The sequence below is a fragment of the Aquila chrysaetos genome, chromosome 9 (assembly GCF_900496995.4).
Source record: "Aquila chrysaetos chrysaetos chromosome 9, bAquChr1.4, whole genome shotgun sequence".
NCBI classification, from domain to species: Eukaryota; Metazoa; Chordata; class Aves; order Accipitriformes; family Accipitridae; genus Aquila; species Aquila chrysaetos.
Genome location: NC_044012.1, coordinates 4,626,312 through 4,652,557, shown reverse-complemented (window position 1 = coordinate 4,652,557; position 26,246 = coordinate 4,626,312). Strand labels below are relative to the sequence as shown.

General features: G+C 37.9%; 1 protein-coding gene across 2 annotated transcripts in view; it reads left to right on the top strand.

Annotated features, from left to right (window-relative positions):
- Nucleotides 1-26,246, top strand: part of CDH13 (cadherin 13) — a 517,159-nt gene that overhangs the window by 443,706 nt on the left and 47,207 nt on the right. For both annotated transcript variants that reach the window (XM_030026184.2, XM_030026183.2), the window contains exons 9-10: nt 7,561-7,743; nt 8,732-8,985. In XM_030026184.2, the coding sequence (XP_029882044.1) occupies nt 7,561-7,743; nt 8,732-8,985 (437 nt within the window). The remainder of the gene's footprint in view (nt 1-7,560; nt 7,744-8,731; nt 8,986-26,246) is intronic.

Here is a 26,246-nt window from a genome sequence, read left to right as displayed (position 1 = left end):
TGTAGCTTCCTCTTTCAGGCTTGGTCAGATCGTCATTTTCTATGTTGCTGTTGTTTTAAACATAAGGTTTGTTCTACCTGGGGGGAAAGAATTTTTGATACATAAGAAAATAACATCATTATTTCTTTGAGTTTTTCTCAAAAGTACCTTAAGTGTAGTAAATATTATAGTGACCTTTCACTGTCCTCTGTTCACCTGGAGAAAGAGTATTTGTTTTTCTACAATACGACCATCATTCTGGAAGTGTCCATTGTATTTGTGTGTACTTGATTTATTCTAGAAATAATTGAATGCACCTTGCATTTATAGATGGAAAAGTGAAAAAAGAATTAATCTTTTCTAAATTATTTATATATTCTGGAAAAAAAGAGAGTATGTTTGTCTTCCTTCTGAATCTTCAGACAACTGTACTACATTTGATGTATGCCCTGGAGGTAACAGGCGTTGAAGCAGGCATTCAACATATGATTAATACATGTTAGAATTATCTTTTTGCCTTCACTCAGTGAGGCCATGAGCTGGGCTAAGAAAGAGTCAAAGTCTAGTGTAAACAAAAGTCTTCAAAACAGTTCCAAACAAGTGGCTATTTTCAAGTATCCTTCACTATCACTTATTTACAGTCCCTGAATGGCTTTTTAGTTTTCTGCAAGCACGTAAATGAGAGGATAGGAATACAACATCAGCTCCTAATGGGGCTTCAGCACTACTGTGGGAAAGCAGCAGAAAGGAAAGGTCTTTAAATTCATTTGTGAGTCTTATGAGGATCTTAATCTGTAGATCTTCCTAAGTTTTCTAAGTTTTATGGGGTCTGCAAGAGGGATAGAAGGACTCTGCGCATTGCCACTCTGGCAACTTTACAGGCAACTCTTGCGGCGCCCAGCAGGTTACCCATCCGTCCATTTTACCTTGTCAGTTTTGTACTCTGTCCCTGCCCTGCTCAATCATGAATCCTAATACCTAAAGAGTTCTTGAAGTGGTCCTACTGAATCCCAGAGGTAGCTTGGCTTCATCACAATGGAAAACTGCTCACAGAGGTACTTTCACCTGGAGCATGGGGAAACAACCCGATCAATACTTTCTTCTTTCTTTGTTGCATTACTAGTATTCCTTAGAAGTATTTTTTCCAAGCGCACTGATGACACCAAAACAAGATAAAGTCATGTCGAAACTTGCCTTTTTTTGATCATTCGTGATTAATATCAGTGATATTAAGCATCTTTGTGTTTTTCAGTAAAAAGGCACAAATTTATAGAGCCTACAGAAATTATAGCCGTGTTACAGAGAGCAGAAGTTAATATTTGGCCTTCCATTTAGCTAATTAATCTTTTGGATTTGTTGCAGGCTGCAGCATATAGTGGGCAAAAATACTCATTCCGTCTTTCGTTACTGAGCAGCACTTTTATTTTGTAAAGTACCTGGTGTGTGCCTTGAAAGATCACAGGGCATTTACAATACATAGCCTGTGAAAGTCATTCAAAAGTAAAAAGTGAAAATGCATCCAAAATTATTATGGTCAATTTCATATATTCGGAAAGATATTTTTTTTAAGCTACAATTGAATTCTTTCTGTAATTTCACCAGGGAGATGGAAGAATATTAGGTACTTAGAAAAAAATATAGAATAAGCTGAAAGAAACACTTTAAGTTAAGAAATAATATAGTGCCTACGAGCCAGCATTATGGCAGTAAGACAATGACAATTACTACAGACTGTTTAGGTGACTCATAGCTTTAATTTGTGTTTTGCATCTAGTTTACACCATCAAATCCTTGTCATACTACGATAATGTTTTATATTTACATAGTGTCTTTCATCTAAATGGCTTCCAAAGTGCTTCATGTGTTGCTTCATGTACCGCTTACATCAACTTAATCCATTACGTTAATACAGCTATCTCTGTAGTGAAATACAGCAGCCATTTGTGCCCATATAGTAAAAGCTATGCACAGTTTTAAGAGGGAAAATACCTTCAAAATCTGTAGAAGAGATTAGGGAGAATGTAATACCAAGTAACAATTTGCCCTGACCACAAAATTGGCAATTAAATTGCTCATATGGAGAGTTTGGTATAAACTGCAGTTGGTCAGGTCCTGTTTTTCAGCCTGCTGGCCCCGCCCCCATAGCAGGCCAGCACATTTGGTCGTTGTACCGAGATGAAAGGTGACTGAAGAACCATCAGTTTCGCTTTGCTCAATGCACAAATGCTATGCTAAGTATTTCCACCTAGTACTTCGCCAGACTTGTGAAGTCTGATGAGCTCCAAGTGCCAGATAACTTGATTTATTCTTAGCTGGCAAACTGGGCTTTGTGTCCCACAAGAAATGTCCATTACTGACATTTATGAGATTCTCAGTCCCGATTGCTTGAGCATGCAGACCTTTGTGATCACTCCAAAAATTCGTTTGTCCTTGGAGATATTCCAGATACAGAGGCATGGAAAAGACATTGTTTCCTTAACAAATAAATATTTGCCACTCAGGTGCACACATACTGAATGACAATGTGCAAAGTAAAAGACACAGACAAAGAGTAAGCAGATTACAAGAGATTTTATAAGCTTGTCTTCATATTTTCAAGAACGCAGATAGACAAAATATGGTTGCAAATGCAGTGGACTTCAGTGGAAGAGGACAAATACAATAATACAGTTTCCCTGGGGAATTTCTGAGACAGGTGTGTGAATTAATATATCCCATTATTTTTCATCATTTATGATATACAGATGAGGAAAGAAACACGTGATAGTAGCACAGAATACCTTCAACTGGAATATTGCCCTGATAAATGCAAACTGACGTGCAGTTTTAATTTGTTTGTTCTTGACTGGGAATCACAGCATGCAGAATCTTAATGAGCCATGGGGTAGCGATCACCAACCCCAGACACGTTTATCTTGGATCGTGTTTGCTGCTTGCGGCAGCTCTTTAATTTGGGTATATTGGTACCCCGCTCTGAGAGAGTTTTTCAGTGGCTTCATAAAGGTATTAAGGTTATTACTGCATGCTCATGCTGTTGCTGGACAGTAGACATTCAGGTGATTCTGATGCAGTTGAGTTCATTTGTTCCTCTGTACTCTGAGAAGCCAGTAAATAAAATCTTACTTACTACAGAAGCTTTAAATAAGGCTGTCAGGTAAGAATCCAATTTTCATACAGGTTAGGTACCATTTCCAGTTTTCTTTGAGGCTGAGATGGGGTTACTGCCTGGATTCTCAGGTGATAACATTTTACAAAGTGATCTTTTCATGTATCTGCCCCATGGCAGAAATCTGATAAGATTGTTTTTTCTTGAGACCGTAGAGAGCCATTTTGCCATTCAGTGAGAGCTGTCGCTGTAGCGTCCCACCAGTTTGCCACAGAGCTCAGTGTGGAGCGGGATTTGGCTGTGTTACATTATATCGTGGCTCCACCAGGAAACAGCTGCTACAATTAAGCTATGGTTCAATTTGTTTCCCCATTTGACTTTTCCCTTTAACTAGCCTTTGATGCAGGCTTAATTATTCTCAGTAGATACCTGCCATCTTGAACGTCCTATACTTGGTAAGACAAAATTCCTGCCAGCTTGGAACCCTAATTTTTCATGTTATCTTCTCAAGCTTTGCACATAGTTTGGAGCAGGCTTGCAAGATCCAGGGAAGGGAGGACTAGAGTTTGACTGCTGAACTGAGATTCTCTTTTCTGCTCAGAGCTACCCTGGGTGGTGTTACATCGGCTGTATTCTAACGCAGCTATTGTGAATGTTGCTCATCTGCTTGCCATGCCTTTACTGACTCCTTTGTTTTAAGAAATATATCCACTCACAGGGACCTCCATGTCTAGTGGAACCGTCTTTGTGATCTCTCACGAGAATGTCCAGTGGTCGATATCTACTTCCCGTCAGTCCATCACGACAGCAAACATTGCTCACTCATTACATTTTTCAAGTCCGTTTGTGCTTCCTCACAAGCTACCCTCACACTCTTAGAGGAACTCTTCATCTACATCCATCACTATATTTCCTTGATGTCTTTCAGTTCCCCATTAAAAATCTCATTTGCCTACAAAAACCTGATGATTAAGCACAGAATGCTGGCTGCTGTTCACTCATCGTTTCCTTCTAAGTTGCTATCAGTCTGTTGTCTGTCTTTCTGTATTTTTTTGTAAGCTTTAGGGTACAGAAAAAGGGGCATTAGGTCTTTTTTTCACTATGTTTATAAACTCTAAATTTGACAAAATTACTAAAATTTCTAGGCTGTATGCATGATAAGCACAATAAATGACAATATGGCATATCACTCCACGGAGCAAGTTAACCTTACGTATTTCAAATGCTCAGTAGTAGTAAATGAACATAGCTCCTTCCAGCCAAATGCAACTCTGGGCCAGGGTATTTGTCTTCCAAGTTATTCTTTTTAATATGGGTCTAGATGATAGCAGTTTAAATAAAGTACTGAACTCATCTATTTTATTCTTAATTTATAGTGGTGCTTAGGGGATGTGCAGATATTTAAAAAGAGTAAAATCAATTAACTTGTGATCCAATTATTTATGTTAGCCACTATGGGGTTTTATTTTAGAGCACTGGATCAGACTCTCCCAGTTAAGCACCGTGCTTTGAGAATGCAAACCTTTCATTTTGAAATATGATTAATCTGTGGTTATCTTTTCTCTATTTCCAAATGTAATTCCTATTTTTGTCTTTTCATAGTTTTTAAATTCCCTTCTTTACTTTTGTTTTTGAAAGAGACCCAGTATAAATATAACAGATTTTTCCAAATACTAGGAAGTCTATTCTTTATATAAAGGTGGCTCGACAGGCAAAAGAGTTCACCTTCTAGATAATATATGTTATATTTTTCTGGGCCTCTCTATTTCACAGTAGATGTTTGTCTTTTGCAATCACAAATCTGTGATTTATTATACTTTTCACATTATAAATTTAGAGTAGACCCATGTGACAACTTCTGTGATTTGATCATTCTGCTTTTTCATCCATCTTGAACGGATTTTAGTCCAATGTTCTAGACAGCTTCAAATACCCTCTGTGTTTATATGGTCATTTCTAAAATGCAGAAAATGCTAGGAGTGAGTGTACCACTATGCTTGGAATTATTTGGCTCGGCACAGCCTTTGCCCGTAGACGTCATTTCCTTGATGTGCTGGTGTCGGAAGCTCTGCAGTTTTATGCCCCCAGCAAGTCTGTGTGCCCCTTCTGCACTACTAACTCGCTGCAATCGAAGCTACTGAGAGCCCTTCCTAAATAAGGACAAAATAGGAATGCAGAAGAAAGCCAACCCTAGCTGAGATATCCTTGAATTAGATATCCTTAAACTGACATGCAATATTTTTTGAACTAGCTGGCACATCATGGCAACCTTTTCTTTCATAGTCTGGCACTGATGGGGGAAGCATAATGAATTTATCTCACTGGCTTCACAATTATGTATCTGAATAAAATAGCCAGATCTTTACATATTTTACCCTAACAGGTCTTACTGTTCCCAAGGTGATCCAGGGAGTATTGAACACTTAATTGAATCAGACTAGTGGATTAAGGGAAAGATTTTTCAGAAGGATCAATATGAATTAGGAGCAAATGCCCAGTCAAATCTAAGGGTTAGATTCTTTAGGATTAGGTTCCTTGAAGTCTGGTCACCTTTTTACATAGCTAAATAGGAATTGTTTGGTACTGGAGACTTGTTGGAAAAATTCTGGCTCTTATGGTTCCGACGTCTCATTTCATACATGCTCAAGCTGAGACAAATGAAATAACACAAAAGTATCAATCAGGCTAATCGCTTATTTTCAGTTGGAATAAGAGATGTCCAAGTGTGCTTTCCAGTGACAGCATTTTGCTGAGCAGGAAGGAATACAATCTTGGTAATTATTCCTCTGTTATTTCCAAGATTCTTAATAGAGCTTTTCTTTTGATTGGTTTCAAAGCAAGCAAAAATATTGTTATATTATCGTTTAGAGTTAATTAAACTGCAAATGAGCTTAATGATCTGTCTGAAACAGAGCTCAATCACAACCTGTTACATATTAACTATCAAAATCAAAAGAATCTTTAAATTCTTTGTTAAATATACCGAAGAAGATAGAAATAGCCAATCATTAATGTCATCCTTTTATAAAATCAGGTTTGAGGCTGGAAAGCTTGAACCGAATGCATTCACTCAAATTATACAGCTAAATTGAAAAAGGGTTTAGAAACATAAGTCAAATCTATTGGATGAAATGGAAAAAAAGATACTTGAACACTAGAAAAGACATAGTTGTCTCCTCTGTATTTTACTATGAGGAAATCCATTTTACCTACTATTTGTCCAGATTGTGAAATCTATATATTAATAAAATGCCATTTTCTGGATTCAATATTCTCACAAAATCTTCTGTAGTGTTATGACTATAAGACAGAGCAAAAGACATTTAGTCTATTCAGGTCTTGAAGTCACTTGAGGGATTTTTGCCCTTGAGTGATATATTGTCACTGACAATGTAGCTTTTAAGCAGTGCACGTATGGCAAACCCTGTTTGTGTCATTAAAGTTTGTAATTTTGGACTTTTGAAGGCTTAATCCCTAGAAATGCTAAGATTTCCTAATGATCTATAATGGTACTGCTGATGTTCAGCACTTCTCAGGATTAGGTATGTTATCATCCTGGTTTATCCACCTATAAAGCAGGTATTATCTTATCACTCTTATATACGGTGCTTTTAGCACATCAGCTTCAAGTACTTGAAAGGTGAGGAGTATTATTAAGTCTGACCCTTACAAGCTTTTTCAATGGTTTGCTTAATGTTTTTCCTACATAAATGAGAATGATGTTATACACTGTTTGTCTGGGTAGTAAATTAGAATTTTCTCATAGGGCTTGGCTAGCTGAATAGTACAGCAGTGCAATAAACTTCACAAGGTCATAAAAAATTCTTCCACTGAAAAAAGAAAGTAACACTGACTTTTAGTTACGCAGACAAAGTGGTAGCATGAGGTCCAATTATTTTTAAGTCTTTTAGAGCAACCCCTCCAAAAAACGGTATGGGAACACTTTTTGTGAAAAATGTTTTATGTATTGATGACAGTGTAGTGAAAAATTAATATGGGTGGGGTAATTTATGAAAATACTGGTCTGAAATGCAAAACTGGATTATTTGTAAATAACAGTATATTGGAGGGCAAGAATGGGCTATAGTAGTCAGCTTCCTCTTCTGCTTAGCTATGAGTATAGTTCCCTTTCTGATAGCATATGCACCTATGGAACACTACATGCATATTCTTTCAGGATTCACTTTTCCAGTAACACGAGATGAACTGTCGTCTTGTGATCAGAACCATCCAGAGCTTGGTTCCTATCACATCGCTGCTTATCTGCCATCTATTAAATGAGAGCAGCTGTAATGTGCTACCTTATATTTCATGAGTGAGAATGTATTATTTAGAGCCTATAACATTCAGTTTCAGTCAAGGATTACATCTTTCTCCTGTTGTGGTAAATAATTAATGTAGGCTTGGATATTGCATGTGTGTGTGTGGTCATTAATTGAAAATAGTAACAATTTCCTCTACTTTTTTTTTTCTAGTTTCAAGCCACAGTAAAGGAGGGAGTCACAGGTGTAATAGTAAACTTAACCGTTGGTGACCGAGATGACCCAGCAACCGGAGCATGGAGAGCTGTCTACACCATTATTAACGGAAATCCAGGGCAGAGTTTTGAAATCCATACCAATCCCCAGACTAACGAGGGAATGCTCTCTGTTGTCAAAGTAAGAACAATTTGCTGTTGTACTGTATTAGTACTGTAAGGTGCACCCACTGGATTTACTGCATAAAAGGCGGCACAGCAAGGATAAGTTACTCAAAAATATATAGTTGGCTACCAGCTCTTGTCCAAATAATATGCATAACCCCTTCTTCTGTCTCAGTAACCTTGCTTCTTTAGTCATAAGGACCTGCCTGTTGCTAACTACATTGCCATTGTGCTTAAATAACAGCTAGTTTTGCAGAAAGCATCACAATTAATAATGAGACTTTACAACAAAGTTTTGTTTGTGACTGAGGGTACGATTAGAATTCAAGGGCCACATTTTGTTCTCGGTTAGAGAGCACAGATGCAAATACCAGGGAAGTAAGGGACGTGGCTTCAGACTGAACTGGAGAGGCGTCTTTGGTCCCACATTTCTAAAGACTCATGAAAAAATTTATTGCCTGTCTTTGTATGAAGATAATCCTATATCTCACACTTTAAAAAAAAAATAGCCCTGGTTTCTGCCTGTACCAGAATTTTCTCTGATTGACTTCAGAAGAGGCATTTTCAATTCTTAAGACAAATGGCATGTATTTCCATGGCGGTGCTTTTGATTTCAAGTAGGAGTTGAGAAATTAGCCTTATGTTACTTATCATAAGTAGCTATTAAGTATGACTGATTTTTTAGCCAAATGCATGTTACATCATAAATAAACATGTATATATGAGAATTAAATTATACGTATGAGCTATGACAAAAAAGTGTATGCTCTTGGATAGAGGGACATCTCCATCTTTCATTAACTCCATTATGTTCATTATCTTCAATGCATTTTATAACTACCGTTGTGTCTAATGCTAAACTCTGACCACGTATCAAACGCAATGAATGCTGTTGTGCCTTTCTGGCTAATTCTATCTTCTGCTAGTTTGCAGTGGGGTACAAGGAAAAAGTGTTAGGTACTGTCTTTGCACCTTGCACTCTGATTTTATGATATGTTTTACAGCCTTTAGACTATGAGATTTCAGCGTTTCACACGCTGCTGATCAAAGTAGAAAACGAAGACCCGTTGATTCCAGACATAGCCTATGGCCCCAGTTCCACGGCGACGGTTCAGATCACTGTTGAGGATGTGAATGAAGGCCCAGTTTTCCACCCAAACCCAATGACAGTGACAAAACAAGAAAACATCCCTATTGGCAGTGTTGTGTTAACGGTAAATGCCACTGATCCAGATACTCTGCAACATCAGACTATCAGGTGAGTGCAGTACCCTCTAATTTTCATCCATCAGAAAGTGAGCGTGTCTTTCGTGCCTGAGAATTTGCCTGCCAGTACAGAATTAAATTAGTCTGGGCTCTACATAATAAGAAGTGGCCATTTTCTTTTTCCTGCAATGAAGAGATTCAGTCTGATGAAGACAAAGAACTGCATTGGACAGTGGGCAGTAGTTTTCCAGGCTATGAAATTACTGCAGTAGAACAATTGACAAGCAATAGACATAGCTTTGCATAGCGTTTCAAAATTACTTTTAACCTGCTCGCTTATTCCTCTTCTTTCATGTAGAGCCAGAGAAAACGTGTAAAAATTTAAAATGTGTGTAGAAATAATTTATCTGTTTTACATACGGTTTAAGTCAGTTTATGATCGCTTATAATGTCCCTTAGTGAAATAATGACCATACATCCATGTTCAAGGGGTGAGAAAATATTTCCCAGTGAAACACTGAAGCTACCGTAAGCTAAGACTTGGCCTTGCCTAGAGAGATGGAAGTAAATTATTATTCCTGCACTATGATAATATAATCCCCCACGCGTGCCATGTCGCAAAGAGCAAACCTAGGTATTAAGTGGTGCCATCATCTTATATTTTGATCCACCTGATCTGGTGCTTTGGTTTTAGAGTTTTTGAAAAATGAAAGATCAACTACTTTCTTCTCTAATAGTAAATTGACTTTCCAGACAGCTTTTCTCAGCATTTGAGAATTGCAGGTTAGGCACTACAACTAAAATCTACATCTGTGTTTAATTTTTTGTTCTTACTTGTGAGTCTAATTTCCTATAGATATCAATGTATATATATAAAAGGGCATAAACACCTTTGTGAGAATGACTTCAAAGCTTTGCCTGAACAATGTGCGCTGTCAATCTATACCATAGATGTAGATTTCTCTACTATCACAGGGTTGTTTAGCAGTGATTGTGCTCTTTTTAAGGAAGGTTTGACATACGTACTGTTCTACAAAAAAAGCAAGCTACTGATCTTGAAGACGTTCTCTTGTCGGTAACAAATGTTAGTAAGCATGCCATTGCAAAGGACTGCACTGACAGCCTTGGATTCGAATAGTGAGAAGGTGAATTTAAGCAGGTGAGCGTGCTGATCTCCAAGGAAGGAGGAAAAAGGCAAGGCAGATAATTAAAACTTCCAATTCTCTGCATCACCTCAAAAATACCTAGTTAATGGAATAAAAATATTTCAGTTTTTCTTTATCAAAAATGCCTTTCAGTTCTGCCATTGAAATATCAGTTTATCTGAAGGATGATTCTTAGCATAGGTCATTCCCCTTGTTTTCTAAATGTATTTATTTACAGAATGCATTTTTATTCTGAATTTTTGTTTTTGCTCCAAAGACTCCTTATTTCATTCTCTGTGGTCACACAAATTTGTGTCTATGGCTGGAAAACCTATGGAGTTTCTATTGCTTGTGAGATACAGCAACATGACCCTCAGCAGCATTATTCAGAACCTGGCTTGTGTAGGGAAAATATATTTATTCCCTTTGGGATTGGGACTGAGTTTAAGAAACATAATTATTGAAGTTCTCCATAACTTTATGTATTTTCATGAGAGATAAGAAAAGTCATATTAATTAATGTAACAGTTGATTTTGTGATGCTAAAAGAGAAAAGCCAAGAAAATAGAAGGATTTGGTTATCAAAACCAGCAACCCAGAAAATATTATCTGAATTTTTCCCCTTGACCTACTGATTTTGGTGAATTTTTCCTAACCGTATTGACACGGAAATTATAGGACGTACCAATGAGTCACTGAAAACCATAAGTTAGCTTTAAGGTTTGTGTGTAACCAGTTAAGTAACATAAATGCTTTTTGCAGTCCACCACATCTCACAGCTGGCTGCAAAGGAACTCTCAAATCTTGACTATAACTAGCTTATAATCTAAATAGAATTTTCCCAGAAGTTTTACCATATCTGCATGGCCAAAACCTGGAAGGTTTGTAGCCGAAAGCAAGATTTTTCTCTTCTTACCCTGCATGTGCAGAAAAGAAGAGCAGAAATAAGCTAGATTGGGTTGGGAATGAAGCGTGATCATATATGGAAACTATGTAAAAGGCGGTGGCTGTGTAAGTTAGAAGAAAATAATGCAAAGGTAATGGAAGTCTGAGAAATGGTGGAATGATTCAAGAAAGGTTAATCTGACTACCTGTATGTCCTTTTGCTAAAATAACAGGGAAGTATAAAATAGCATTTTCAAAAGATGCTTTTAACACTGACAGGTATTATTGAAACATATAGCTACTAGCAGTGAAAAAGGAAGACTAGTATTATGAGAACAGCATCTGCAATTAAGGATAGTGTAAAATGGCATGTATAAAGACCAAAGCTACTCACTAGTCTGGGTCTGGCCGAAATGTTTTCTCCTAAGTTCCTACAGTCAGGTGTGTATTTAGAGTTTGGGCCTAGGTCCAGGACTTTTATAGAGAATACATACCAAACTACATGGTTCTCAGGCTAAGCTGCTATAAATTATATTATCAGAGTCCTTACTCTGATTATACTGGTAGAATAAAGGCCAAGCAGGCACAATACAGAATTTTAAGCAAGATACTACACTAAATATCAATGACCACAAGCAAGCAACGTTTTGTGTCTGCAAGAAGCAGTGAATGCCAGATTTGTATTGTGTGTGCTGTATGATCAATGTACATCACCCCCAACAAAGTATGTATCTGTTCAAAATGTGCAGACGGATACAAACAAAAGAATAACAGAGAATTAGTAATGTTACTTTCTTTTATTTTCAACCTATAACAACTGAGATATGTCTAACTGTAGGGATATTTTTAGATAGTTTTCTATATAAATCTTGTAGGAGGGGCTGATGATTATTTGTAATCAGGAAATTTAGTTACTCTACTAGATATAGCATCATAAATGCATTTCAAGAACCATGAATAGTGTATAGAAACCATTTGTGCCATTGTCCACATCTAGGCTGAATTTATTCTTTGAACATTGCATATCTGAATCAGATTCAAATTACTTATCTCTTTGAAAAACGTGGCTTACTTTGTAAAAATTCCTGAAGACAGCTGTACTTTCGAAGCAATTTTCTTTCTTATTCTTCAGCTTGAAGTGTTTTTGCAGGCTGAGAATTTCATTTAAAAGCTCAAACAAGCTGGCAAAAATGTATTACACTGAAAAAAATATGACTCCAAGTGTTCATGAGACTCAAAAGCACGTACCTTGAGCTCTAGCTATTTGTCTGCACACGATTAGCGGTGAACTTTCATGGTGTCAGCTCTTCTCTGATCTACCGGTGTTCACGTTTCAAAGAAACTCAAGGTAGAGGTAGAAACATCATCCTGGAAATAAGAACCGAATGCTCATATTGAGCAGCTAAATAATGTGGTCATCAAGTTTAATCTTACTCTAAATTGTACCTGTTTAAAACTAGGTTAACACTGACTTTCACAACTATACCCAGATCTGTGATTTCTTATGAAAAGTCCGCAGTGAGCGTAGTGAGCTTTGGACTATGGATGTTGTAGAAAGGAAGGAGCAGACAGAACCAGTGGTTTTTCCTGAACACATACCTTTGGGTGTAAGATATTTGTTCGGCTGTGATCACTCCCAGAAAGAAAAGGAAGCTGTTCAAGTTGGATCCCATTTCTTAGATTCATTAACCTATTTTTCTTTTTTTTAAAGTATTTAATTCCCTCTACAGTTTCCAACTTTTTTAGAATTAAAAAATGAAAGAAATCCAGCAGGCCCCATTTTAATTATAACCCAACAATTTATTAATAGAACAGTAATGAAGTTTCTGAAATTTGATTTCTTAATCAGGGATCATTGTTATTTTTGTGCCAGATTTAAGAGTTTAATTTTGGGTGCTTCTTCCCAACCTCTGAAATTTTAATCAGAAGTTTCAAGTGTACATGTCAATGAGAAGTTAAAGGCCAAATTTAATAACATTTTCTACCTTGGGAAATTAAAAGAACCACCTCACTCTCTGAAATCCATTATTAACAGTAGATCTTAATTAAACACAGTTACGGTCCTCAATATTTGTCTGCGTGAAGAGATTGGTTTCAGTATTTTTCCCTTTTTTGGGTTCAACAAGTCCAGGATATTCAATAGTTAGACTTTTAACTACGTGTAAATAAGTTGTTTACTGCAGTGTATTTGTAATTTTTAATTAAAGCAACATTGTTCTCTGGTTTCATGGCTTATCATGGCAATATATTTTTATTACCTACTGTGCTCTTGGATTTTAAATTATTTATGTAAATATATTATTGCGGTATTTATTCGCAGTAAGCAATGTGACTCAATGCTTCAGAAATATCTTCACAAGAAAAGTTTATTATAGCTCTAAAGCATATCTAATTCATTAAGTAGAATTAAAATGCAGTATTTGAAGCTGGAGAACTTAGAACCCAAACTGCAGCGAGTTTCATGGGAATATGAAAGACTGCCAAAAATATCTGAAGCAATATACGTAAATAAGATGTATATTTGTGTGTGTGTGTCTCTGTGTGTGTAATTTTATTATCTGCACGTGAATCCAGCTGACCCCACATAGTATAAGTGGCTTTTGGAGGCACAGGTATATTGTCTTAGTGGTGAAGTCTCAACTGTAGAAATTTGAAAGCCAATTTCTTGCTTGGAAGTTGGCATCCTTTTATTTGATTCTGGTCTCCTTATATCCCCGTATCATTAATTTAGTGGAATTACACAAATATGAAACCAGTCAATCTCCATTTGAGATCAATCATTTCAGATTAGAATAGCCTGTGATGGATCCAGCTACCCATCTGCCTGTTAACCCACAGTGTGGACATTCAACTGCTAGAGCACTGCCATCGTACTGGCTGTGTGTTTGACAGCTCTGCTAGTCTGGAAATGGGAGCAAAGTCATATTTATTATCATCATCATTTCCAAATAACAGCTACTGGTCTATCTGAAAGGTGGATAGACTCTGTTTCTCTTTACATAAAGTGCATTTTTCTATACTGCAAACTAAGTGAATCTATTAATGAAGCTTCATCCTTGACCATCAGGCCACGGGGATGATAAGGCTGAACCTGACACTGAATTAAAAGCGATCCTGTTTGTTTATTTGTCATTTTACCAAGAGCCACTGGACAATGGACTGGCCATTGACTCTGGGAATGGGAACTTTCCCTACTGGGCCACGTTTTGCTTTAGATTACATCATCATAACTTTAGGGTTGGTGCCTCTGGAGTTGGTGGAAGTCAGTGGAAATGTTCCAAACTCTTACCGGTGGCAACCATGATCTGCATACTCTTTGTCAAAAAAAGAGGACTGCCTAAAATTCTGTAAAGTAGTGCTGAGATTGCACTGAAGTGGGATTTATGGTTCAGTGAGTTTCTTCCAAATCTCAAATACTTGAGAAAACTAAGGAGAATTCACTGGAAAAAAGCAAGTTTACTTCTGTTACTTCTCTTTGCTGCCAGTCACCACCCTCACATGCAGTGAATATATAAGCCATGAATTGCAAAGACAATTCAAAAAGCCTTTTTCATGTCTCTTGCCAGGATTTTTTCAGAGATCCTGAACCCCCTCTGAACAAGGATAAGGCTTCAAATCACATTCCTCACAAACACTTAAGGAATCAATTTTGCATACTTTGTTGCACGTCAAGCCGTTTTAAAGCACTTTTGTTGCAGGTGGAGGTCAATAAACTTGCTTTTTGGGTTACACTACAATCACTTACAGAGGTATTGTATAATGAGAGGGATAGAAAGTCTTAAAGAGTGAATGCTTATGAAGTAACACACTTAGTCATTGTTAACTATGTCTCCTAGAGTCTGAAGTACTTGTCTTTGATTCCTAACAACAGGAGATTTGTTTTCCTTGTGCAGACAGAAGAATAGTTGTATTGTTATAAATGAATGGCTGAGCCATGCTCTCAGCATGCGGCGCCAGAGTTTTTCACTGTAAGTTACACCCAAGAGCATCTCAAGTTGGCTCTGCAGTTTTATTTACAGCCTGCCTGAACCCAGCCACTGGGAATTTGTAGCGCATCTCTAGATCTGAAGTTGCTGTATATTGGACAGTGCACATTGTTTTTCTTTTCCTTTCTCTCTTTTAAGTTAGAAGGAAAGTCAGGTAGAGAGGGAATCTGCTCGAAGCAAAAAGTTTTTCCTCTTCTGTCTTTCCTGCAAAATTTTGAAACACAGAAACCGAACTCCAGAGGGCTGAGTCTATTGGTGTATCCAGCAGGCAATGCCAGAAAAGGAGAGATTTAATCACTTCTGAAAGAATGAACTCGGCCAATTCCCTTATGCTACACAACTACCACCTATAACTGGAGGTACTCGCTAGTCAACCATTAGCTCAACAGTATTCTACACAACAGTCTTTTTACTGAAACTGTTTCTTGAATGTGTTAATACTGTCTGTGTAGGTAATCACTGTGAGATAGATATATATATATATACACATATATATGTTACTATCATAATATTAATATCCGAAGGGAAAAAATAATGAAAAAATGCATTGTCTTTTTTTGGTTTTGGTCATTGTTTGACCAAACTGACTTCCACTTTTTGTTCACTGAAGAAAGTAAACAAATCCCTCTTTCCCCATACAGCAAACTCTTTAGGCCTACAGCAAGATGGGAAAGAAGGAAAATTGTTTCTGGAGTGGTACTGTACCTCCTTTATTCTCCTCTCATACCCATGACCACGCTGATGTAACTCTGGAAGTGTGATAATGGCTTAAGAGTAAAATCAGGCCCCATTTTTCGTGTTCAGAAGATGATTTGTAGCTGGCCAGCACTGTGCAGATATATCACTGAGTCTGAATTAATGTGGAGGAAGCAGCTGGTAAAAAAAAGTCTCTGGTGGGAACTACTGAGATGAGACTGAAGAGAATAAATGACTGGAGTAAAATCCCAGTGCTGAGAGAATTAAAACATCTGCCAAATCTGGAAGCCAGGTCCTAAAAAAGCTGTGGACAGTATCTAACGCTGACCGTTCAGGAAAGCCGCTTTCAACTCTGTCAGCCTCAATATCAGACCTATACTATTACAGGACCTTCTTTTCCTCAGAGTAGTGAACAGATGTTGCTAGTCTGCTTGCTCAAATCTGTTATTCAGTCCTGTTATTACTCATAGACTTTTCCTGGCTTGCTTAATTTACAGCCAACCTGTCAACACCTCCCTTTTAGCACCTCGAAGAGTCCCTAGGAGTCTTTGATTTCTCAGTTGCTTCTAGTGTTTTTCCTAATGGTGAACACCTTTAAGTTTCCCCCCTTGTTTCTTTTTGCCCTCTTCTTACTGATAGTCTCTGTTTCTGTGTTGGGGCAGATGTTAGGCCTCTTGTCTCCTTGTCTGCTTTTGTATATCTTAATTTTTAGTGCTTAAGGGCAATCCCACCTAAGCAGTTGGTGCTAAACTTTGCTATGCCGGCTTTTGCCTTGTAGGGACGTGCGGGAACTCCCATACTTACTTTGTCTTATCTATGCTAACATCTTGTTTTACTGCTTGTTTTACTCCTAGCAGTTGCCAAGGTTTGGGGGAAAGATTAATGTACGTAAGCAGGTAGCTGTAGCACCTATTTTTTCCTTATCCTCCCCTAGTAGAAAAGAAGATAGAGCAGAAAGCAAATTTTCACCCAGACAGAATGAGGCAGTTCTGCTGAAGAACAGTGTCTCTTTCCTGAGGAAAAAAGATTAATCCCTTTCTCTTTGATTAGTCTCTGAAATAGCAGGAGTGTCTGAATTAAATTATTAAAGACTACCTGAAGCAGGGGTCCCAGGAATTCTCAATCCAGTGATTCACAGTTTTGCAGGGAACCCAGCTACCTGAAGCCAGACTTTATCACTCCTGACAATACTTGTCAGAAGATCATATTCCTAAAATTTTCCATCTGTTGGCACAAATCATACTTAATATGTTGATATTAAAGCTATAGATGATAGAACTGAGAATCTCTGTTTCCATGTAATCAAATAAGCCATAGAAACCAATTTTAACTTCCCTTGATATTACCTTAAGACTCCTAAATTCTTGATTAATAAGGATGAATGTAACATTTAAGGGGAGTTTAATTAGACCCTCTGTCTTTATCCTGCATAACAATATTATGCCACATTATGATTTCAACCATGTCAGCACCCAGAATGAAAGGCTGTGAACTGTGAAATTATAGGGCACATTTTTCATGTCACTGACTAAACAATATTGCAGATCTTCTTGAGAAATATAACAATAGGATATATCAGTCACAAGTTATGCTTGCAGTGGAAGTCACATCTTGACAATAACTCACTTTGTCATTACTGTTCTCTTCTAGTTTCAGAAAAGGCAGGATTTTGCCTCTGGAAGAAGTAAAGAGTATCTTGATTATAATAAGTTAGCTATCAAGTTTGAGGACACTGTGTGAGGAGGCAAGTTGACAGGGAAGGGGGTGGTATGAATTTCTGTTAATATTTTAAAGCCATTGAATTCTTGAGTCCCACTCAGCCAAGTTAGATTGCGCGTGCACATCTGTATGTAATTACAACTTTCAGCCGTGCTTTGACAGAACTTTATTTGGACTGGTAGTATGTAAGATTGTAGGTCCAGTGACCGGTGTTATTTTACACGAAGGCAAAAGCTGGAAAAACAAGCACTCAAACGTTTTCCAGGAAGACTGGTAATGCATCTAGGTCAGAATCCTCTCATCGAGTGGAAGTATATAATTAAGCCGTTCTTGTTGTTCTTGTGGAGTTCAGCACTTACGTCTTTAAAGCAGGTATAGATCTTGGATGACACTAGAGCAGATGTTGTCTGGCATTCATGTCCTGATTGGAAAAGGGAATTGCTGTAATTCTTTCATAGTTTTTTGCCCTGCTGTGAAGATATGAGGTGCTAATGTTGTGGCTATATTTCATTAATTTGCCATGTCCCGAATAAGGACAGAATAAACCATGGACACACTAAGTTCAGTGGCAAAATTCCCACTGAAACTGGGTGTAGGATTTCATCTCAGAGCAGAAGCTCTCCCAAATACACAGAATTTCTGTTGTATGTTTACAGCCACCGCTCAACCACAAGACTTTCCTAGTCTGTGCATTGCAAGGCATAAAGAAGCCCATCTTCTTTCAGACTCGCAGACGGTTATTCTTGGAGTGGAATTTAAGTTCACTGAAGAAATTGTCAGAAGGTTTAAGCACTCATTTTTACTAAATGGAGCTCTGCAATGTTACTATAATAGGAAAAAAGTCTTGTGGAGTTCAATTGGGATTTTTCTATTAACTTAGTAATAAGGATGCCAATTTCTGTAGAATAGTTTCTGAGTAAGAGTGAAATTATGCACTTTGTTAAGCAGCAGTAAGCCTGCAGATTCATTCTTGGTTCAAATGTGAATTGCTAGGGACTGACTTCTTCCTAATTTTATGACCATTATGCTCTAGGTAAATATGCCTACAGAGACATGCATGCCTACTCTACATATAGCTAGATAATTAGTATCCATGTGATCCCTTGGGGCAGCTCCATTGGGCAGTACTTAGCATAGCATCGCCTTGGAGATACTAACCTGTCTCACCCAGATTTCATTGAATAGTCCAAACCCTGGAGAATTTTTACACATTTACCTATTTTAATGGGCCTGTCAGGATAACTTTTCCTCTTTTTGCTTTCAAATGGGAAATTTCCAATAGAATTGTACCTGCCTAAGGCCCAACCTCTCTGGAGATTCAGCCCTGGGTCATTGGTAGCATTTTATACATAAAAAAACAAATGCAGCCACAGAGTTTATCTGATAATGCTTCAGGGCTAAACGAAGAAATTTTTGTATTGGTAGGGCACAAGGTTTGCATCTTCAAAATGAAGCACTCAAAAGTTGCTTCTGGCCCTGGAAGCTTCTAAAGTTATTAACTAGTGCTTAAAACACATTTTAGTAGAGAAAGAAAACAACACTGTCTCAGTTTTGCATATCTCCTTGTCAATTGTGTTAAGTTAGTTTGACTCATGGAAACTGTTACAGAGTTTAGGTTTTTAAGTACAAGGAAAAAAAGAAGAAAAAGCCCATAATGGCTTTAATCATTGTATAACCGTAATCCTTTGAATGAGTCCTTCTTTGTGCCATTAGGTGAGATTTTCATTTCAGCTTCTGTCATTTCAGGAAAAAAACAGCAGATACTTTTAGTTTTCCATTTTTTGCCTGTCAAATTGAAACATTAAAATTCATCCCACAGTGATACTATGGACACGCATTGAAGGTGGCTGGCAAAACATTCAGATCCCTAATGACAAGGGAAAAGTGCGTGAGAAGTTTAACTCTTGGGCATCCAATCCAGGGTTAAATAGCATAGCGTAAGTAGGACATAATAGTTAGTAAGAAGCTTAGGAGAAGATTAAATTCCTTTGATTTACAGAGCACTATATATTGTGTGCACTGAATGCGATAGATATCAAGCAGGAAATAAAACTATATATGACCCAATAGTGGAAGACTGTTGGTAAAGTATTTGCCTCATTGGTACCACACTGCAGTCAAGCAAGACCTAGATACAAAGTTTATCAGCAAGTGTCAGTGTGGCAAATTAAGGTTAAGCAAACAACTGTAATTCCTCCATTTCCTGTCTTTTCAGTACTTAATCCCATAACATCTAATAAAAGCTCTTCTTGTGTCATAAACGAATACTTATGTGGAGCTTTTTCCTCTAACTTCTTCACATTTTCCATCATTGGCCAGCAGATTTCTTAAATGACACACATTTGTCATGTTGCTTAATGTACATCTGAAAGGGGCTTGGCTATTAAGATGATGAACATGATACAAAAATTGTGCTGTATAGAGTAGATTTGTGGTAGGCAGTATATCAGAGCAAGCATTCAGATGCACACAGGATATGTACCCTAACAAAAAAAAGATGCTTTCTAACCTCCAAAGGAATACTACTGAGAAGTGTGCACCACGGACTCGCCTTTCAGCAAATAAAGGATAATTTTCTCTGTAAAGAATATCCTTTAATTTTCTATCTCTTTGAAAAACACAGGTTTTTTTCATAGGTCGTATATTATACGTTAGAAATATATATGAAAGGGCCATTTTCTCAATCCTGCTATACCTTGTGACATGCTTTTCAGAATATCTAGCAGACTTTAATTTCCATCAGCATTCTCTATTAATATTTACATGTACAGGACCAGATTTGTTTTGCAGTAACATCAGTCAGATGAGGGATGTTACAATGAATATTCCCTGAGTGAATATAACTGAGTGTGGAATCTGACTTTTAATGTTTTTGTTCAACAAGTGAAAAGTAGTATTTCATTTTTCTAACATCCCTCGAAGGCACAGGCAGAGAGAGGGGAAGGGGGGGTAGAAATTCAGCACAGCAACCTGTAACAAATGTAACAACCTAGACTTGATGACATTATAAATAAAACAACTAAGACATGGTTGTACACAATCTTGAAAAGTGATAAGGGCCAGACAAGTGAGAGGGAAGTCCATGGGTTTTAAAGTGCATTTGGACAGCTTGAATGCCTGAGAATCTGATTCATAGAGATTGGGAAAGGTAAATCACACTTCCCTTTTCATTTGTCATGGTCACTAAAGATACTGAGTTAGGCAAACAAAAGAAACTGGCCTGAAATAAAGAAAAAGATGTGACATGATATCACGCATAGGTCCAACATTTAGGACAGAAAGTGGTTGCATGTCTTTTGTATAGTTCAGTGTACTCAGTCAAATAAACCTCAGATAAGAGATTGCCTATTATTACAAAAAGAAAGAGAATTAATTAAGTTTCTTCTGTATGAACTGCACCCATGAAGTGCATAGTGTATTCAAAATCAGCTGGAAAAAATGAAAACTTAATTTGTGTTATTATTAGCCAGGAATAAATGTGCCTTTTTCTTCATATTATCGGATTGGATTGTAGTGTGAATTTTTCTTGAATGTTACATACTCACGTTATCACACATGCCACTGAATTTCTTACCTACCCTTTCCTTCTTTGTTATTGAATGCTAGAAGGTTGGCAAGTATTTTTACTCAGTGGGTATTAATTCCTCTGGGCTACATAACTATACAAAAGCATCGAGACAGTCTATTTTGCTACTATGAATACAGCTATTTTTAAACAAAGCTAAACTAAAGAACTAAAAGGAAAAGCATCTTAATTGCTGCAATAATAATACCAGAGTGACATGTTTTATGGAATTAGTTGAGTTCTATTTCTATGGAAAAAAAGTTAGTAATTTGTTGGCTCTTCACTGATTTATAAAACCCTATGAGAATTTCCAGTTCTTCTGGATAAAGTCAGATTATTAATCAAACATTAGACAGCCTTGCATGTATTTTTCACATAGACATTGACACAAAATTAACATTGTCATGTTCACGTATTGTAATATGCAACTGAAAACATGATCTGATGCTGTGCAACGGTAAGGGTATGTTTTTTACTAGGACATCAATTCAGTGCAAGTTTTTACATAAGTGCCTCTGATTTTCCAAAAGTAATGTCTGCACAGAGTAATTCTCTCACCTGTGTGAATAACTCGTAGAATTTCCTTGAGAAATCCTTCTTGGACAAATTTATTTGCATGCACTTGTGTGTGGATAAAGTATTTTTCATGAAGAAACACTAGAAATTTAGAGGAAATATAGGAAAATGTAGGGTACTTAAAAAAAGGTAATAAAAATCTAACTCTTTTCTTTTAAAAAACCCACATCTTTATTTCCTGCTCTTGCACCGACCTTTAGAGAATTCAGCCTTCATAATAGGTGCTTAGTAGATTAAATAGGGAACAAGGAGTTAACTAACTTCTAACTCACACGTCGGTTGGCACCCAACTGTGACCAAAATCATTCCGATTTGATTCTCTTTCATTCTAAAATACTTTGACTAGGTGTGGAGCTTCAAATATCTCCTCCCTAGAGGTAGCGTTTGGGAAGTGCATATGAAGGGCTTGAGCCAGGATAAGCCTTTCATTCCCCATCTCCTCCTCCCAGTGCCACGCACCAGCAGGAACTTGAATTTCCAGCCCACCGCTGCTGTTTCTGCCGAGCTCCCTGCTTCAGGGATGTGGTGGCGTTAAGAACCGGCATCGATGCCGCGGTGGGTACAGGAGCCCGGTCAGTGAAACCGTCCGGTCTTGCCGATAAAGCTCTACCCACAAGGCACCCGTCCCAGAGGTACAGAAACACAGACGGAATGGGCAACGCGTCCACGTGTACGCTCGGGTCGGCGGAACGGGGACGAGGGGCCGGCCGGGGTTGATGGGAGCCCGCAGGCTGTGGCAGCGATAGCAGCACGTGGCTCTCTAGGGTGGCAGGAGCGGCCGAGGGGTGATGCTGCAGACTGCTGCGCTTCGCACAGCTCTCCCTCTTGAGCAAATCCTCTCTAAGAGATGTCAGTTATTAATTCAGTTGTCACTGTGAACGGGTAACATGAAATATACTTCTGGGGATGCGCTCCACGTTCGGCGAAGACTACAAATAATGGCTCAGGCAGTGCTCTAATGTGAGAAAAAACAAGATTCAAGCCTGTTTTTTTGCCTGGACGAGGTTCAGCTCAACTCCCAGGATCAGTGATTTCCTTCTGTGAAATCTGGGTTCCAGCGTGGATCTTTGCCACTCAAGATTATGCCTGTCAAATAAGTGAAAATACACTCTTATAATCGTAGGATTAGCAACCGATATCTCACCAAAGTGAGCTTCTGGAGAGGGAAACCTGCCCCAGCTGCATATTTTATGCTAACTGTCACATACGTGCAGTTTAAACAGAGCTGGGGGGAAAGCGTTGCGTGCTCGATGGGGAAAGGAGAGGGAACGAGCAGGAACGGGACTGCTTGTCCTGCCAGGCCCCTAACTCCAACCTGCCAAGAAACTCAGAGGCTTTTCGAAGTCAGCAGAATGTTATTGCTCTCCTATCATCTCTTGTGTTACGGCGCTCGCCTTAGAAATAGCTGAATCTTAGAAATAAGTCCTGTGCGAGTTCAGCCAACTCAGGAATGCCCCAGCTCTGTCAGCACAGGAAACTGCTTCGATTACTTTTCTGGCAGTATCAGCTTCTTTACAGATTTTCTTTCCGAATTGCTCCTTATTGCACGGTCAATTTATTGTGTGTTAAATTTTGTGCTTTCTTATGCTAGTCCCTTTTTTGTCTTTTGTTGCTAAGCTAAGAAAAAAGGTAGTGAAAACATTTATGCTGATTCATCACAGTAAATATACTTTTATGTTAATTTTTTGGCTGAAATACCTGATATAGCCAGGGAAGCCCTAATTACTTTTTTTTTTTTTCTTGAAGAAAAATTTCATGGAATTAGGACCCAGGTCTCGAGTAACTTTGTTTGAAGTATTTGGCCTTTATAATGAAACTTGTGTTACTTAGGAATAAGAAAAATGCCACATGATTGATGTGGTATCTTTTCTGTGAATCACTGGGTCTGTCCTTTACTGTAGTTATGTGTTATTCATAGCAGATACTTCACTTTCCTGTTTAAGGGATGAGTATTTCCTACTTTATCCAAGACAGAGACTCAGCCTCTTGTTCTTCATTGCTCGGAACCTTTCACTTTATCTTTTCTGACCTTGACTTGACATACTGAGTAGACATTTACTTCGTGGCATCTCTTTTACAACTTTAACTAATGTTGTCTGGTGATTTCAAGGTTGAGGTTTATGAGTCTGGAACTTATTTTCTAACAAAATGTCTGTCTGGTTAATATTTTTGCTGTTTGTGGCTGTAATCCAGATTTCTGTGGTAGAACAGATTTCACTGAGCTGCTACATTTTCAAGGTCTCATTAACTTTTAAGTAACTGTCCATTCAGCAACGTTTATAGTCTCTTTCAACTCTGCTAACAATTCATAAGATTCCTTTACTTGGAATTGCACTGTTTTGGCTAATACGTACTTCCTGACTTCTGCTGTAGTTCTTCCCCCTGCCCCTTATTTTTTCCAGGTATTAATTAAAAAAAAAAACCCAAGCCTATAGTTCATAAATACTGGGCACATTTTTCCCTAGTAAAAGTTGCAGTCTTTAAAAAAAGAAAAACACTGACAAAAGCATCATCTTTCACCTTGAGGATCATAATTTAATCTTCTGCTAGAGGTAATTATTTTCTTCACTAGCGAGTATGACAAAAATACGTCACATTTTTTTCCCTCTTTCAAATGCCGGTGTAGATCCTCCGCATAAATCAAGGGAGCATTTCAGTTTTAATTCATATGAAATTCATAGTTTCAGCATTCTTTCCTAGCGTTTTCACTAGCAGCGAAGAGGTAAAAATTGCTACATGTAGTAAGGGATAACATAGAGGAAAGTCATGCTATTAATAATTTGGAATGCCTTCAGGATAGCTGGAAGCTGTGGTCCCAGAGATCCCACACGTGTACGTTCAGATTTAGACACCGTTCTTTCCATTTGTGTCATTTGAGAACATTCTTCACTTCCCCATGAACATCGGTAATTAATGGGAAAATTGTGCATGTTTAGTATCAAAGAAAGTCATTCTGCTAAATCTGCAGGAACCAATTCAAAAAACGTCCTCCTTGGTATTTCTTGCTCCTCTGGCAAGAGGAGGAATGGCCTATGATAGTTCTAGACTTTCTTTTTAATTATTTTCAGAGTGACAAGGAGTTAATTCCCCATCTCTGGGATAACCTAGTCCCAGTGTCTTCTAGATTTATACTGCACTGTAATTCTTTGAAAAGCTTTGATGAGAAAAAGGCAACAAAAGAGGCAAATGAGTGTGAAGGAAACAGATAAAGTAGAGCACCGGGGATGCCTGCTGCACTAACCTCTGCTTTGAAAGGCATCAGTATTGCAAAGGCCTTAGATTGGCACAGGACATAAACTGCTGAAACGATTATTCAGCATGTTCACCAATTTGTTACAGTTTCCTTTTGGAAATTAATTTGCAGAAACGTTAATTCCCTTCCTTCCTTCTGAGACGAGTCCCAAAGTTAATAGATGTTAATAGGGGCCAGGACTGGATCGCGTGACGACGGTTGTACCGCGCAGGCTCAGGTCGCAAACCTGCGCTGGAGCCGAGACTCGAGACTCGCAGCTCCCCTGCCCTGCTTTTTGGGGGGAGCGCTTCCACGTGAGGGGTTGTCTTTGTGATTTTAGTATTAGCCAGGGCAAAACTGAGGTTTTGTGGCAGCCGGCAGAAGTAATCCCTGGCTGAGATCAGCCGGTTCCTGGCGGTAGGACCCGCAGTCCAACAGGATTTGTATTGATCCGGATAGACTAAGGCTTCACAGTAGTGAGCTACTTCTCACCTCTTTTTTGCCCATCCCTTAGAAAAAAAGAATGAGTCTACTGAATCTGTAGAAATGTGTTCTTTCGTGGCTGTGTTCAACGGTGACATTTTAGTAGTGAATCTGCTGGGCTCTTATAAAAAATTTCCTATCTTTTCAAGAGCTACCAGGACCTCTGCTTGAAAGAGAAGCAGCAAAGGGATTTGCAGGGGGAGAAGCTGCTTTTGCTGGAAGCACAGTTGCAAAGAACTGGCATGTGCAGAAACTTGATAGAGTTTTACTGCCAAAACCTTCTCTAGGTAGCTTATAAAAGAACCTCCAGCTCATCTCACCTTGATTAGCTTTTGAGGCACAATTGCTACAATGAAAAAACTTTTACTGATTTGCATGTGTCGACAATTATTCTAACAGTAACAACCTGATTATACTAGTGTGTTAGTCCCAGATATGGTGTATTATTCCCTAGCTTTAGGAATAATTCAGATAGTTATAGCCTCTGGGTTCATTTAACCATAGCCCAAATCACTTCTGATTAAAAAATACATAAATGAGTTTGTGCTTTTTTTTTTTTTTTTTTTTTTTTTTGTTACACCTCAGCTTCTAGAATGTTTTTGCCTTGAAGGAAAAAAAAAAGAAAATTAGATCTTGGTACACAGAAATGTTTGAAAGACTGTACAATAATACCAAAAAATATTTTCCTTTTCATAACATTTTATTTAACTGCCTCATTATTACAATTGTAGTATTTTCATTTGATTAATTGCTGCAGGTTTTGTGTTTGGCTTTTTAATTATTCTAGTTGCAATGACTCTCCTCTTACTTTCTTCGTGTTTACCAAGGGTTTTACTCCTATTGTTTCTCCACACAAATAACTAATTTGTCAACCATTTTCTCATCTGATATTTTTCAGTGGCAGGGGACTAGAAATAGAATTTCATCTAATTTTTCATTCTGTTTTGATCATATCATTGCAGATAGAGAATTGCGATGAAAGCCAACCTGCTAAATCACTGATGTGACAAGCAAAATAAAGCTGAA